Here is a 13534-nt window from a genome sequence, read left to right on the forward strand (position 1 = left end):
GCAGGGATTCCTGAGGGAAGGGGAGGAAGGGGAGAGGGCTGGGGTCAGTTCTAACTGGATGTGAGCCTGTGCCCCCAAGGCGCAGATGGATGCTGAGAGTCTTGGCCATTCCCATCTCCAGGTAGTCCTTACCACTGTTTCTCCAAGCCAGGCAGACATGTCTGTTCTAGTCACCTTTGCAGGGCCTGTGGACCTCTAAGGCACAACCGTGTTCCCCAGGGGTGAGTTTGTGCTTTCGGGGCTTCATTCTTCCATCACCCTTGACCTCCCCTCTGAGCTGTGAGAGAGTAAAGATAGGGAGTGCACCCATGGGTGGTTTCATTACAGCAACTTGCCAGTAGCCATGGTGTCCCTCGGGGACCTCCCAGCCTGGGTGAGTGATGGGAGGGTGGCCTGGGCGTCACAGTGGACAGACTTCAGTCTGCTCCCCTGCATCTCTGTCCTTGCGGTTAGAGAGGGCTGTTTGCTTTCCAGCTGCAGGCCGGTCTCCTTCGGAGCGGCTGTGGGTCTGCGGGAGGGTCCACTCGTGATCATAGCACCTAAATAGACTCGGTGCGGCCCAGCCCAGCGAGGGAGGCCCTGCTGCCTTCTCAATTCTGTTCCCTTTCCTTCGGGGCATTCCACCTCCCAGAAGGCTGAAAGAGACCACCACACTCATCAGCTGCCTCACCTCCCCCGCCACTTTTGTATGCAGAAGTGCTGGAAGCTGAGGGGTCTGGACAGCCTGCCATTCATGCTCTGCCACTTTCTTTTTTTTTTTTTTTTTTTTGTCCTGAGCAGTCCCTTTCTCTTCTCATGTCCTAAGTGCCTTACTTTGCTGTGTGCCCTTCACTTGTACTATATGGCCAGCCCCACTGCCAGGGCACTAAGGGCTGTGTGTCGTGTGCATCCGAAGACACCAGAACCTCAATACAGTCACATAGAAAAGGGATGTGGGGTTGCTGGTTTCACCTCATTCATTCCAGCCGCACCCCCACTGCTGTAGGGTCTCTGCTTTTTGTCTAGTTATCTGCCTTGTGTCTGTGCCCCCCCTCAGGCCTGCCCGATGACTGAAGAAGCCTGTCTGGGCCAAGCTCAGGCACCTGAGCCTTGTGCCTCACAAGGGAAGCTTAGAGACTCCCAGTTCCTCCTCACTCCCAGCCTGCTGGGCAGCTGACCCCACACAGCAAGCCCTGTGCCTCCAGGCCCCTGCTACCCCAAAATTTACTCTTGTGATCACCTCTTTCCATCTGTTTCACTGCCCATTTAACCCAAAGTTGCTATGAAAAGGTGTTTACTTTGACTTGCCGGTCTCTAGTGTTAAACTCCGAGATGACCCATTGGACAGTGGGTCCAGTCTGGCTGTGCACGCCCTTCTTGGTCCTGCTTCAGTGTTAAACCTTGTGTGAGCAGCAGCCACCCTGTCTGTCCTCTGCCCCTGCCTGCCTGCCTTTTCCTTGCTCTTCCGGGTTGTGCAATAACCCTCCCAGCCAGTGGTCTTGTCCACAGGCCTTTTTGTTCCTTACAACGCCCTGCCATTGGGGAAGAATTGGGACTCAGAGGAGGGGTAGTCGTCATCCCTTAGAGAAGACATGTCAGCCACTGACCCTTGGTTGCTGTCATTCTTGTGTTCCCGGGTGGTTTCTATGGCGCTCCTGTAGAACATGTAGCATCGTCTTACCAGTACATTTACCTGGTTTACAGTCTGTTGAAAACCAGCCCATCCTCATGATGGGATAGAAGTCTGCATTGGAACCAGATCTGGCGGGATGCTCAGCTGTCATCACCGTCCCCATGCCTAAAAGCGTTCCAGAATTTGTTGTTCATGTAGAGGAGAATTTTTTGTTTTTTTCTGAGAGTCCACCCCAGGTGGGAAGCCCTGCTCACCTGGAAAGATGTGGCTGCGATAGTAAGGGCCACCCTTTCCCTGGGTACAGATTCCAGTGTTTATGTGCTAAGACTATAAACCTCAATTTTCAGTTCCTCTGTTTCATAAACACCTGAAGGATGAGCTGGGTCTGCTAGTGCCCTGAGCAACTCATAATGCAAATGTGGACACGTTGTCTCTTTGTTTTTCTACATTAGACTGTTCATGTTATGGACCAAATTTGAACAAGGAACTCAAGGAAAATTTGTACTTTCCGTATTTATGCTTTCATGTAAAAGGGTGGGAGGGGAGGGTTGTCTGTTTACTTTTGGTGGACTTTTTTCAAAATCCCTTTTCCACTGTTTTCTGTCTGGTTTTAAAACAAATGACAGTTTTGTATGGATTTTTTTAAATGTACATTTCGAAACAAATGATTGAATATTTTCTGAAATAATGGAATAAAAGACATAGAATTATCTAATCTCTGCTATAATTCCTTCACCTATTTTTCACGCTTTTTAATACAGCTGCTTCTTTGCTTTTACTGGAAGACTGTGTGTAGCCATTTGAGCCCCACACCTAATGTTTTTCATTGTGTTCATCATACAGTGATGAGTATGCTTGTCTGTTGTGCCCATGTGAGTTAGGAACTGGAATTCCTGAGGGAGAGAAAGGGCATTTATCCATAGCTGGATGTTGACATGCATCACTGTATCTGGTCTGTGATAGTAAGAGGAAAGGCTGTTCCTTCACACGATGCTTGCAGGAAGCTTCTGAAGTAAGCATGTCAGGCCCGGGGCCTATGAAGTCACTTGGCATGCAGAAGGTGAATTTTAGATGTCCACAGTAGTAACGGTGGGAGGTGAGGATTGATGTTGTCACTTGCATGAGCTGCTGTTGCCCACACAGCTGCCTGCTGCATTGTCTAGAACCAAGCTTCTAGAGCTCTCAGGAGAAGAGTGCGGCTATAGATTATAGTTAGCCAAGAACACCCATGTTTGTGATAGTTCAGCTGGAATTACTCAAGAACACGAACAAGTTTGATGCAGACTAGTTTTAAACCTGCTCTCCCTTGAGAAACTTAGCTCCAGCTAACCTTTTTGCATGTGTTTGTTCATCTGTGTCCTGTGGGTTTTGTTTTTGTTTCAGGAGGAATGCTAGTGGTGAGATACAGTCAGTGAATCCGAAAAGTACTTGGTAAATTGCTTTGTTTAATAAACATGCTCATTCTGAAGTGTCTACTGGATATTCAGGAGTCATTTCCTCAAAGGACCCCTGATTTCTGGAACCAACACCTAGAAAAGTCTTCTCTTCCTGTTAGTCCCAAATATCCTCAAATCCTGTAGTATTGGCTTTCCGGTACCTTAATTGCTAGGTGGTGTATTCAAGGCCCCCTAGTGGTACAGATAGAGTATAGACCAGGGCTCTGGAACACAGGCACCAACAAGGTAGATTTTCATGAGCCCTGAAGCCATAGTGCTCAACTCTCCCAAATCTCAGACATTTCTTCTAGCACAAGATCTGCCGGCTATAGCTACCTGCGTGCCCCTCCCCCCGTAAACACTAATGGGTAATGCTGATTCTATCTCAATTCCCAGAGTGACCAATTTGAAGAGGTGATCATTTATTTTTCCCACTGTACTGCTTGCGGCAGCTTTCTTCAGAAATCTGTGTCCTGGGCCCCACATGCCTGATGTGTGTGTGACCATAACATACGGTATCCAGTGACATCTAATAGCTGCTCTGCCATTTGTGAATTTGCCATTTGTGAATTTGTGATTATGGTTCCTACGCTTACTGCCTTGTATGGAACAGGTGAGCAGTGATAACACCGTCTTTGGTCTTTCATGAAGTATTTACTGTGCTGCTGTCAGATCTTAGATTCTCAGTCTTGGGTGAAGGAGATCAAAGATGGCCATAGATGACAAATGTAAGGACTACTGAATAGTGTTAATGTTACTCAAGACAGATGTGAGATACTTCCAGCAATTACACTGGGGCTGATTTTTAAACACTAATCCCCACTGCATTCATTAAAAATGTTCATCGTCATGAGTGGTTAGAACTGAGGTTGGAATGTTGTGAGCATCTCGTTTTAAAGAATAGGTTATTGGGGCCTGGTGGCGTGGCCTGGCAGCTCAAGTCCTTGCCTTGAACGTGCCAGGATCCCATATGGGCGCCGGTTGTAGTTCCAGCAGCCCCACTTGCCATCCAGCTCCCTGCTTGTGGCCTGGAAATCAGTTGAGGACGGCCCAAAGCCTTGGGACCCTGCACCCGTGTGGGAGACCTGGAAGAGGTTCCTGGCTCCTGGCTTCGGATTGGCGCAGCATTGACCGTTGCACTCACTTGGGAAGTGAAACATCAGATGGAAGATCTTCCTCTCTGTCTTTCCTCCTCTCTCTGTATATCTGACTTTGTAATGAAAATAAAATAAATCTTAAAAAAAAAAAAGAATAGGTGAGAAAATGTTTAACAGACATTGGGTGAAGCCCAAAACAGGACAAAAATTGGATCATTTGCATCTCTGTACTGTAGTCTGGCACAGATCCATGAAGATTTGCTGCTAAAGCTTTTGTAAAATTCCCCCTTCCACAGAGGAAAGGGGAAATACTGGGATGCAGGTTTCTGAGAGAGGACTGTTGGAGTGCTGTGAGTCTGCGGGCTAAGTGTCAACGGACTCAGGACTTGATGCATCTCACTGTAGCATGAAAAGCACAAGATTTGGGGTGCCTGCTTCTCACCTAAAGCAAGGTGCCATGAAGACTGAGCTTGCCAGCTACACAGCCAGCAGAACTTTGGAGTCCCAACAGTGGATGACAGTGGACACCTTGGAAGGGCAAGTCAGCATGCCTAGGCCCCAAGAGGACCTCCTGAGAGGATGAGAAGGAGCCCTGGGAAGGCCAGACTGTAGTCGCTGGAGAATGGATCAGCGATATCTGAGAGAGGTACGCCGGGGGGCTTCCTGAGGAAGAGAACCATAAGAACCAAAGTGCTGGAAAGAAAGCAAGCCAGTCTTTGGGCAGGTGCCGCTCAGCCCACCCGAGATGATTACCAGCCACAGAATTCATAGTAAGAATTTGCCCTTTTTCTCTGCTTTCCATACGTTAAATTTTTTGTACCTGTAAGGTCCAGGCAAGGCAACCTGGGGGGATAGAGGAGATAGGGTCAAAAGTAGCAGAAGCCAGAGGGAGGGAGGAAGAAATCCCGTATACCAGCCTCAGCACACACTCTGCTACAGAATTCGAGGCCTGGAGCAGGATTGAATTTGGAGCAGGGACCATACAGCTTAGGATTTTTTATAACCAAGTGGACTTTTAAAATATTTGAATAAGGGATTTTTTTTAAAAGAATAGTTATGAATAACTGTCAAAACAACAAAACACGGGTTGTTCCTGAGATAACCTGAAGCAGAAAATACAGAGTTATTTTAAGAAGCTGGTGGAAGATGGCCTAGCTCACTGGGAAAAACCAAGAGAAGTTCCCTAGGAGTTCTGATGGAGCCCAGGCACCCCAGACCCCGCATGACCCCTTTCTCGCCACTTGGCCCAGCAAGCAGGAATTTGAGAACATTTTTGAAGTGAAGATGGTGGCTGACTTCCACCAGAGCAGCCCTGGTTCTACAGTGTTATCGTTATTAGCCTTTCCCTCTGAGGCCAAGCTCTCAAACACAATGTCCTTTTTTCCTTTTTTTAAATCCAAAATCCACATTAAGAAACATATTTTATACTATGATCCTGTAAAACACATCCAGGTGAAATGGACAGTTCATGAAAAAAATATTATGTATGCCACACTAATATTACTGATTGCATAAAAGAGTACTAATGGACCTAGAATAATGGTTTGAAAGGATGTGGACATGAAAAACATTTCCCTATAATATTGGGCAGGCAGGTGGAGGGGAGCATTGGTTAGCAGCAACAGTGATTCTGTGTTTATTCTTGATACCCTAAATGCTTCTAGAAAATAATGATACCCCGGGGGAGAGGGTATGGGGAGGAGTTGGTGGAATCCCAGAGCCTATGAGACAGTGTCACATAATGCAATGTAATGAAAAAAAAAAAAAAAAGGATCCGGAAAAAAAAAGAAAGGAAAAAAAACAAAAAAAGAAAATAGTGATATCCCAAATGTTTCTAGAAAGTTCTGTCATTCCTCTTGGCTCTTATTCATTCCTCATCCTTAGTATGGGTACTGTAAAGGAAATGCAGGATGTGTGTTGAGTGTATCAGTCTTAAAAATGTTCATGGAAAATATGCCACTGCTTTTAGATTCCAATTTCCACTGTGTTTATAAAGTGCCTCATGTATATTAGAGGGAGACACATGTTGACTAAAAACTGGTTCATACAATCATGAAGGATGACAAGTCCCAAGACCTGCAGGAGAGCCCAGGAGAGCTGAGGGTGTGGTTCAAGTCAAAAGGCCATCAGGCTCCAGATTCAAGGAAATGTGTTGTTTCACTTGGAGTAAGAAGACAGGAAAGGCCATGGCACAGCTTGAAGGCAGTCTGGTGGGAGGCCTCATCAGGGTGAAGGTCAGGCTTTTGAATCTTAGGTCAAAGGACTGCATGAACCCCATCAACACTAGGGAGAGCAGTCTGTTCACTTTGTCTAGTGATTGAAATGTTCACCTCAATAGAAAAACCTTCACCAGAACATCTAGAATAATGTTTGACCTGGCCAAGTTGACATGTAAAATTAACCATTAAAATGACCCAATCCCTCCAAGTAAAGGGCCAACCTTAGATCCTAAAAGATCCAACTTTATTTAGACTTCAGACATATAACTTCAGAGACTTTGTGTTTCTGTGAAGAAAACAAGATGTGTTTCAAAGAGTGTCAGTCTAAAATCAGAGAGTTGTTTTGCATTTCCTCATCAGCCAAATCAGTTTGAGAAAGCACGCACAAAGTTATAGTAATTAATCTTGCCTTCGTCGTGAGAGCAAATCCTGATCAGCTGCAATAGAGAACAGAGAGAACAGGTAAAACTAATGGCAGAGCTTCCTTCAACATACCTGCCATGCACTTGGGGATGATGAACCTCACTCCTTGGTAAACCAGTTTGGCATTTTCATATCTTTAGCTGATGCTGAAATGACGCTAGGAACCTGAGAGGTAGGTTCTGGCATTATCCCAATTTTACGTTTAGTTAAACCAAAGCTGCAGATGGTATATGGCCTATTCAACAGTATGAGGGCACTAACCATTCTTTCTTTCTTTTCTTTTTTTTTTTTTTTTTACTGTTTTTATAGTCAAATTGAAGACTTTGTTCACCCAACCGGTTCATAAGGAGTGAGATTCTTGAAATAACATTTCTTTTATCGCAGGCAAATAGAAGAATCTATTATGTCTCTGCTCAAACCATGTCCCTTTAATCCCAACTGGGCCTGGTAATAGACTGATTTTCTATGGTTATCCTTTTAAAATATCCACCCCACCCAGTCCTTTCCTGATCACTTCCCAGTGGCTACCATTCTTCCCTTGCCTGTCACTTCCCAGGTCAGAGAATTAATGATTTGAAAATTAAAGCTCAGCATGCCATCTATTTAAAATTTGGGCAGCTGCATACGTGCCTGGCCCAAATGGTCTCAAATTGCCTGTGTGTCTCCTTGGCATCTACTCCACCACCGCCCTCCACCCAACCCACCTCACCCCCAACTCCCGCACACCAAGGACCACTTCTGATGCCTTCCGTTAGCTTCGACACCATGATCTACTCATAAGTCTATGTTCACCATGATCTACTCATAAGTCCCAAGCTGTCCAACAGCAATTAGAAAAGAATGCCACCACTAGTATCTGGGGGGGTACTATAACTGGCGCAGCATAGATCTGGTTGGAGCCCCCTAAATCTTGCCCGATGTAACTGCCTTTAGGAAGGAATGATCAGTGCCCAGCCTCTGTCACTGACCCAAAGCACGACTCATACTGACCTCCTTCACCAGGGAGTCATCAATCGGGACATTCAAAGATTCACAGATTTTAAAGAACATCTCTCTGTCCACATAACCCGAAGCTTCCTTGTCGTAGGTTTGAAATGTCTCGCAAATGTTGTCTTTGCATGGATGATCTTTCAGCTGCTTCTGGATTGCTTCTATTAATGCTTCTAGTTCCTGCATGCCTGGATCCTCTTCAGTTTGCTTGCTGTGGAGAAAGAAAGGAAGTGACTCGATATGACGTTTTTCTTTTTTCCTTAACCTATCTTATTCTCGGGGACTAAAGTTCTCACTTGATGAAGTCAGGGAAGCTTCTAGGGACAAACAGCTTTGACACTGAGTTGACCAGTAAGCAAACGCTTGCTAGCAGAGGCAGGCTGCTGGCCGACATCCACGTCAGGAAGGCCTGACAGGAGGGGGAAGTCTGGAACTGCCTCCCTTCCTGCCATCTGTGAAATCACTGCACCTAAGCAGCCAAATCGAATACCATCGCCCTCAGATTTGGTATTTGTGGGAAACCCATGCGTGCCTCTCACTGCTGTTATAGATGAACATTACCTCATCTAGCAGTGAATGCCCCAGAAAGAAGATATGTATGTAATGATGCAGCCAGATCTCTTACTATGTTAACATTCCCTCCAAGTCCATGGTGAATTTTGTGAAAAGCCACTGGCAGCAGTTAAGTGACTGCTCGGCCTTTACTGTGGAGATTACCGACAGGACATGGGGCAGAGGGAGGCCTCCCCCTTGCAAACCCAGCCTTGGGAAGTTGCAGCTTAACTTTTATAGTTATAAACGGGAAGAATTTTAGGACTGGAAAAGACCTCTTCATATTTCATCTTCACAAATCCTTTAAGAGCAAATTTGGCCCTCATAAGCCCAGTCAACACTCCCATCCTTCCCAATAATGAGAAAACAAGACTCCAAGATTCAGGGACTATAGCATGAGTCAGAGGCCAGCCAAAAACTCACAGCTTCCTACACTTCCAACATGCTCTTTCAAGTATGCCCAACTACTTCACACTAAACCTGTCTCCTTCCATCATTTCAAAACTATCAGACCACCACTGTTTTTCTGTCCTTCACACTCTTGCATAGCATAACTGCCTCAAATAGCCTCTTTCATCTGTTCTTCTCTCTCCACCTGTTGGTAGATGTTGATGGGAATGTATAAAATCATCTGAGGCTAGGTGCTTTATAAAGAACAGAGGTTTATTTAGCTCCCAGTTTGGAAAGCTCAATAGCATGGTGCGGCATCAGCTGAGCTCAGCTGAGGAATTCATGGCAGAGCCATACACTTGTCAGGCTCACTCCACCAAGCCTCACGGCAATATTACCTAATTTTTTTGTGTGAAGATTTTGTTTTTATTGGAAAGTCAGATATACAGAGAGGAGGAGAGTCAGGAAGATCTTCCATCCATTGATTCACTCCCCAAGCGGCTGCAATGGCTAGAGCTGAGCTGATCCAAAGCCAGGAGCCAGGAGCCTCTTCTGAGTCTCCCATAAGGGTTCAGGGCCCCAACGCTTTGGCCCGTGCTCTACTGCTTCCCCAGGCCACAAGCAGGGAGCTGGATGGGAAGCAGGACTGCCAGAATTAGAACCAGTGCCCATATGGGATCCTGGCACATGCAACGTGAGGACTTTAGCTGCTAGGCTACCACCCAGGCCCAAACCAATTCTTTCTGAAGTAGCATTCACAATAACCTAACCACTTCCACTAACGCTACCCCTAAAAAGTTCCCTATTTTTCTTTAAGGGACTAAGCTCACAATATGTGCACTTTTGGAGGCCACACTCAATCTTATGCAAACCATAGCAGAGAGGTATAAGGTGGTATTGGATATGACTACAGAACAGTTTGGAAATAAGGAACAAAAGGCTAGCAAAGAACAATAATATGACCTAAGAAAACAATCATGAATTACATTCAAAGAGACATCTGTAAGACAATTTTGATAGCCTAAACATCAAGAAATAGGGAATTAGTTAAACAATTTCCATTAACATTGAGCAATAGGATAATACAGGCACTGATAATGAATACATTGTCAGTGAAGAAATCAAGACACAAAAGCATGTGGAATGCCACTTTTTGGTACAAAGTTAAAGTAAAATAAAATATACCTGGGCCCGGCATGATAGCGTAGTGGTTAAAGTCCTCGCCTTGCACGTGCCAGGATCCCATATGGAAACCAGTTCTAATCTTGGCAGCGCCACTTCCCATTCAGCTCCCTATTTGGGGCCTGGGAAAGCAGCCAAGACGGCCCAAAGCCTTGGGACCCTGCACCAGCATGGGAGACCCGGAAGAGCTCTTGGCTCCTGGCTTTGGATTGGCTCAGCTCCAGCCTTTCCAATAAAAATGAATAAATCTTTACAAATTTTTTTAAAAAGAAAATATATCTAATTTTGCCTGTATTGTGCCAAGAAACCCTACTAGTATAATCAAAAAGCTGATGAGAGAGGCTGTTGCCCATTGGGAGTGGGAGTAAGCAGTAGCAAAGCTTCTCCCTGGGCCCTTTGCGTGTTTGTGACTGAGATGGACACACACCTGATGGATGAAACCGTCAAGGCTCTGAGAACCACTAAGGACATCAGAGATGTTCACAACCGACTGTGAAGTAAAAATAAAATCCAGTAGTCCTACAGAATTATTCAATTTCATATTCATATTGAAAACAAAATGCGAAGTAGTCATTTCTGGGTTATAGAATTTTAAAACTATTTTACATATTTTCACTTCTTGTAGTACATTTTTTACTCTCCAAATATTTGTGGGCCACGTACTGCTTTTGTAGTAAGACAAAAATAACAATTTATTATAAAATTTCCCAATGTCTTTCTCTGTTTTTTGCATTATTTATCTAGAAGAATGCTTACCTGGCTGGGGCAACTCCAATCACATGGACTACATTATAAATGGCAGTAAGGAGCAACTTTAATGGCAGGACAATCACATGTTGCCAGGAGTTACAGACATGGAACCCAGAAAGTAAAAATGTGTGATCCATTCATTTTGGGCGGGATATATTATTCTCTTACCTGACACAGCTACATACTATATGTGTTCATATAGCAAGGAAGATATTCCTGGCACCTGATGCCTCCAAGAGGCATAGAGTACATTCACAGATAAGACAGCAAAGCAAATGGTGGTACTGTTTAAGTCAGGGCTGGTTAGAGTCACAGTCCCATATTTTACTGCTGTGGCTCAAGCCAGGGACTGCTCTATAAATCTCAAGGCAAAGTTTTCTTCCCATGGGCTAAAAAGGGACCACACAGGGCCCAGCTGGTTATAATTAACAGGTACCAGCCAACTGAAAGGTGACTGGAGGTTTCCGCATGCCACAGGTAAAGACCGTGTCAAGCACACCAATGCCCTACTCTGACTTTTCATAAAAGTGTTTTTGAGTTTTAAAGAATGACTAATTCTTTCCCTTAGCTAAGTGGGATGTCGCAATTTTCAATCTGCTCTTAAAATTAATTTGCTGCGAGCACCCTGGAAAAATCCTCAACTTTTTAAGAACCAAATGGAATTCAAATATTTTCTTTTTTTTTAAGATTTATTTATTTTTATTACAAAGTCAGATATACAGAGAGGAGGAGAGACAGAGAGGAAGATCTTCCATCCGATGATTCACTCCCCAAGTGACTGCAACGGCCGGTGCTGTGCCAGTCTGAAGCCAGGAGCCAGGAACCTTCTCCAGATCTCCCACACAGGTGCAGGATCCCGAATCATTGGGCCATCCTCAACTGCTTTTCCAGGCCACAAGCAGGGAGCTGGATGGCAAGTGGAGCTGCCAGGATGAGAACCGGTGCCCATATGGGATCCTGGCACATTCAAGGTGAGGACTTCAGCTGCTGGGCCACGCCGCCGGGCCCACACATATTTTCTTAAACAGCAAACAAACCACAATTTTGTTTTTCCTTTCTTGCAATAGTTTGTGTTGGTGGTTAGCAACTCTGACACCAACAGTGTGGTGGAGCTTTCAACTGCCCAGTGCAGGACATGCATTTGGGTGGCAGTGAAGGTGCCACTCAGAGGACTTCCATTCCAAAGCAGAATTGCTGGGTTCTGGCTCTACTTGCAGTCCCAGCTCCCTGCTAAGGCAGACCGGGTGAAGAAGTAGAGATGGCTCAAGTGGTTGGGTCCCTGCCACCCACATGGGAGGCACAGATTGAGTTTCAGACTCATGGCTTTGGCCTGGTCCAGGCACAGCTCTGGAAGACACTTAAGGAATAAACTAGTAGAGGAAAGATCTTTATGTTTCTGTCTCTCTGCCTTTAACTAGTAGAGATTAGTAGATTACTATTTTTTAGAAAGAATATGACCATGGGCCTGGTGTGGTAGCCTAGTGGCTAAAGTCTTCACCTTGCATGCGCCAGGATCCCATATGGCACCAGTTCATATCCCGGCTGTTCCACTTTTCTTCCAGCTTCCTGCCTGTGGCCTGGGAAAGCAGTCGAGGATGGCTCAAAGCCGTGGGATCCTGTATCCACGTGGAGGACCCAGAAGAAGCTCCTTCTTCCTGGCTTCGGACTGGCTTAGCTCTGACCATTGTGGCCAATTCGGGGTGAACTAGTGGATGGAAGTTCTTTCTGTCTTTCCTTCTCTCTGTAAATCTGACTTTCCAATAAAAATAATATCTTTAAAAGAAAAAAATGTGATTGTTTAAATTACAGATTCAGTATGGCCTGGCCTGACCTCAGCTTTTGATTTCTCTGTGACTCAGGGCCTCCCCTCCGCCATGATAAATGCAAATCTACTAAGAGGACAGTCACTTACCCAGGGACTCCAGCTAGCTGGGAGACTGCTGGGTTTCCAGTCTCTTACTGCTTGTCTCTAGCAAAGCAGAACAGACTGTTGTCAAGAGTGTGGGCTCTGAATCTACCTGGTTTAAATCTCAGCCTTGACTTGACCAATTGCTGCTCTGTGGCTGTTTCCTTGTTTATAATGAAGGAGTTTTTGAGGGAAGAATCTCATATAGTCTGTTATAATTTAATGAATTATTACATAAAACTTATTTAGTGTCTGACATAGTAGGCACACCACACATGTTAGTTTTCAACAAAGTTCTTTTCACTGTCCTGCTAGAACTACTGTCTACTCCGTAACTGTTTACTGGACATGGTGAGCTCAATGCTAACTCTGGCAGAGGAGAGGGATAAACTGCTGAGTGTGATAGGATTCTGTCTCTAGCAAAAGGATCCCTGGTCTCTAGCAAAGAAATTAACATACAGAAGCTAAAATCACTAGTAGCAGGGAGGAATGTACCATCACCATGTAAGCGGCATACAGAGAATGGCAGAACCAGGAAGAGCTGAACTGATCTCACCCTTGGAAAGATGTGAAGTTAAGACATGCAGGATGAAAACAATAGGACTTCAGACAATGAGAATAGCTTACCCAGCTTCTTGCCAACATGCACACTGGGAAGCAATATATAATCCAAGTATTTGGATCCCTGCCACCCCCATGGGAGACCCAGGTGGAGTTCCTGGCCCCTGCCTTGGCCAGCTGTTGTAGGCATTTGATGTATAAAGCAGTGGATGCAAGATCTGACTGTCTCTGTTGCCTTGCCTTTCCAATAAATAAACTACTTTTAAATAGAGAAACAGATACACAATTAAGTATCTTTGCATAAGGAAACACAAAAAATGGTAACACTAGAAATGAAATTACAGTAAATGGAATTTACTCCATAAATGGAATTATAGAAAGAGAGAAGACATTTAACTTAGCGATTTAAACACCTG

General features: G+C 45.0%; 1 protein-coding gene across 1 annotated transcript in view; it reads right to left on the bottom strand.

Annotated features, from left to right (window-relative positions):
• Positions 1-6627: 6627 nt before the first annotated feature.
• Positions 6628-13534, bottom strand: part of EFHC1 (EF-hand domain containing 1) — a 53418-nt gene continuing 46511 nt past the window's right edge. Inside the window, exons 10-11 of the mRNA XM_058662225.1 lie at positions 7778-7988; positions 6628-6801 (exon numbers count right to left, since the gene is read on the bottom strand). Coding sequence (XP_058518208.1) covers positions 6730-6801; positions 7778-7988 — 283 coding nt within the window. The 3' untranslated portion in view covers positions 6628-6729. The remainder of the gene's footprint in view (positions 6802-7777; positions 7989-13534) is intronic.

The sequence above is a fragment of the Ochotona princeps genome, chromosome 1 (assembly GCF_030435755.1).
Source record: "Ochotona princeps isolate mOchPri1 chromosome 1, mOchPri1.hap1, whole genome shotgun sequence".
In the NCBI taxonomy this organism is placed as follows: Eukaryota; Metazoa; Chordata; class Mammalia; order Lagomorpha; family Ochotonidae; genus Ochotona; species Ochotona princeps.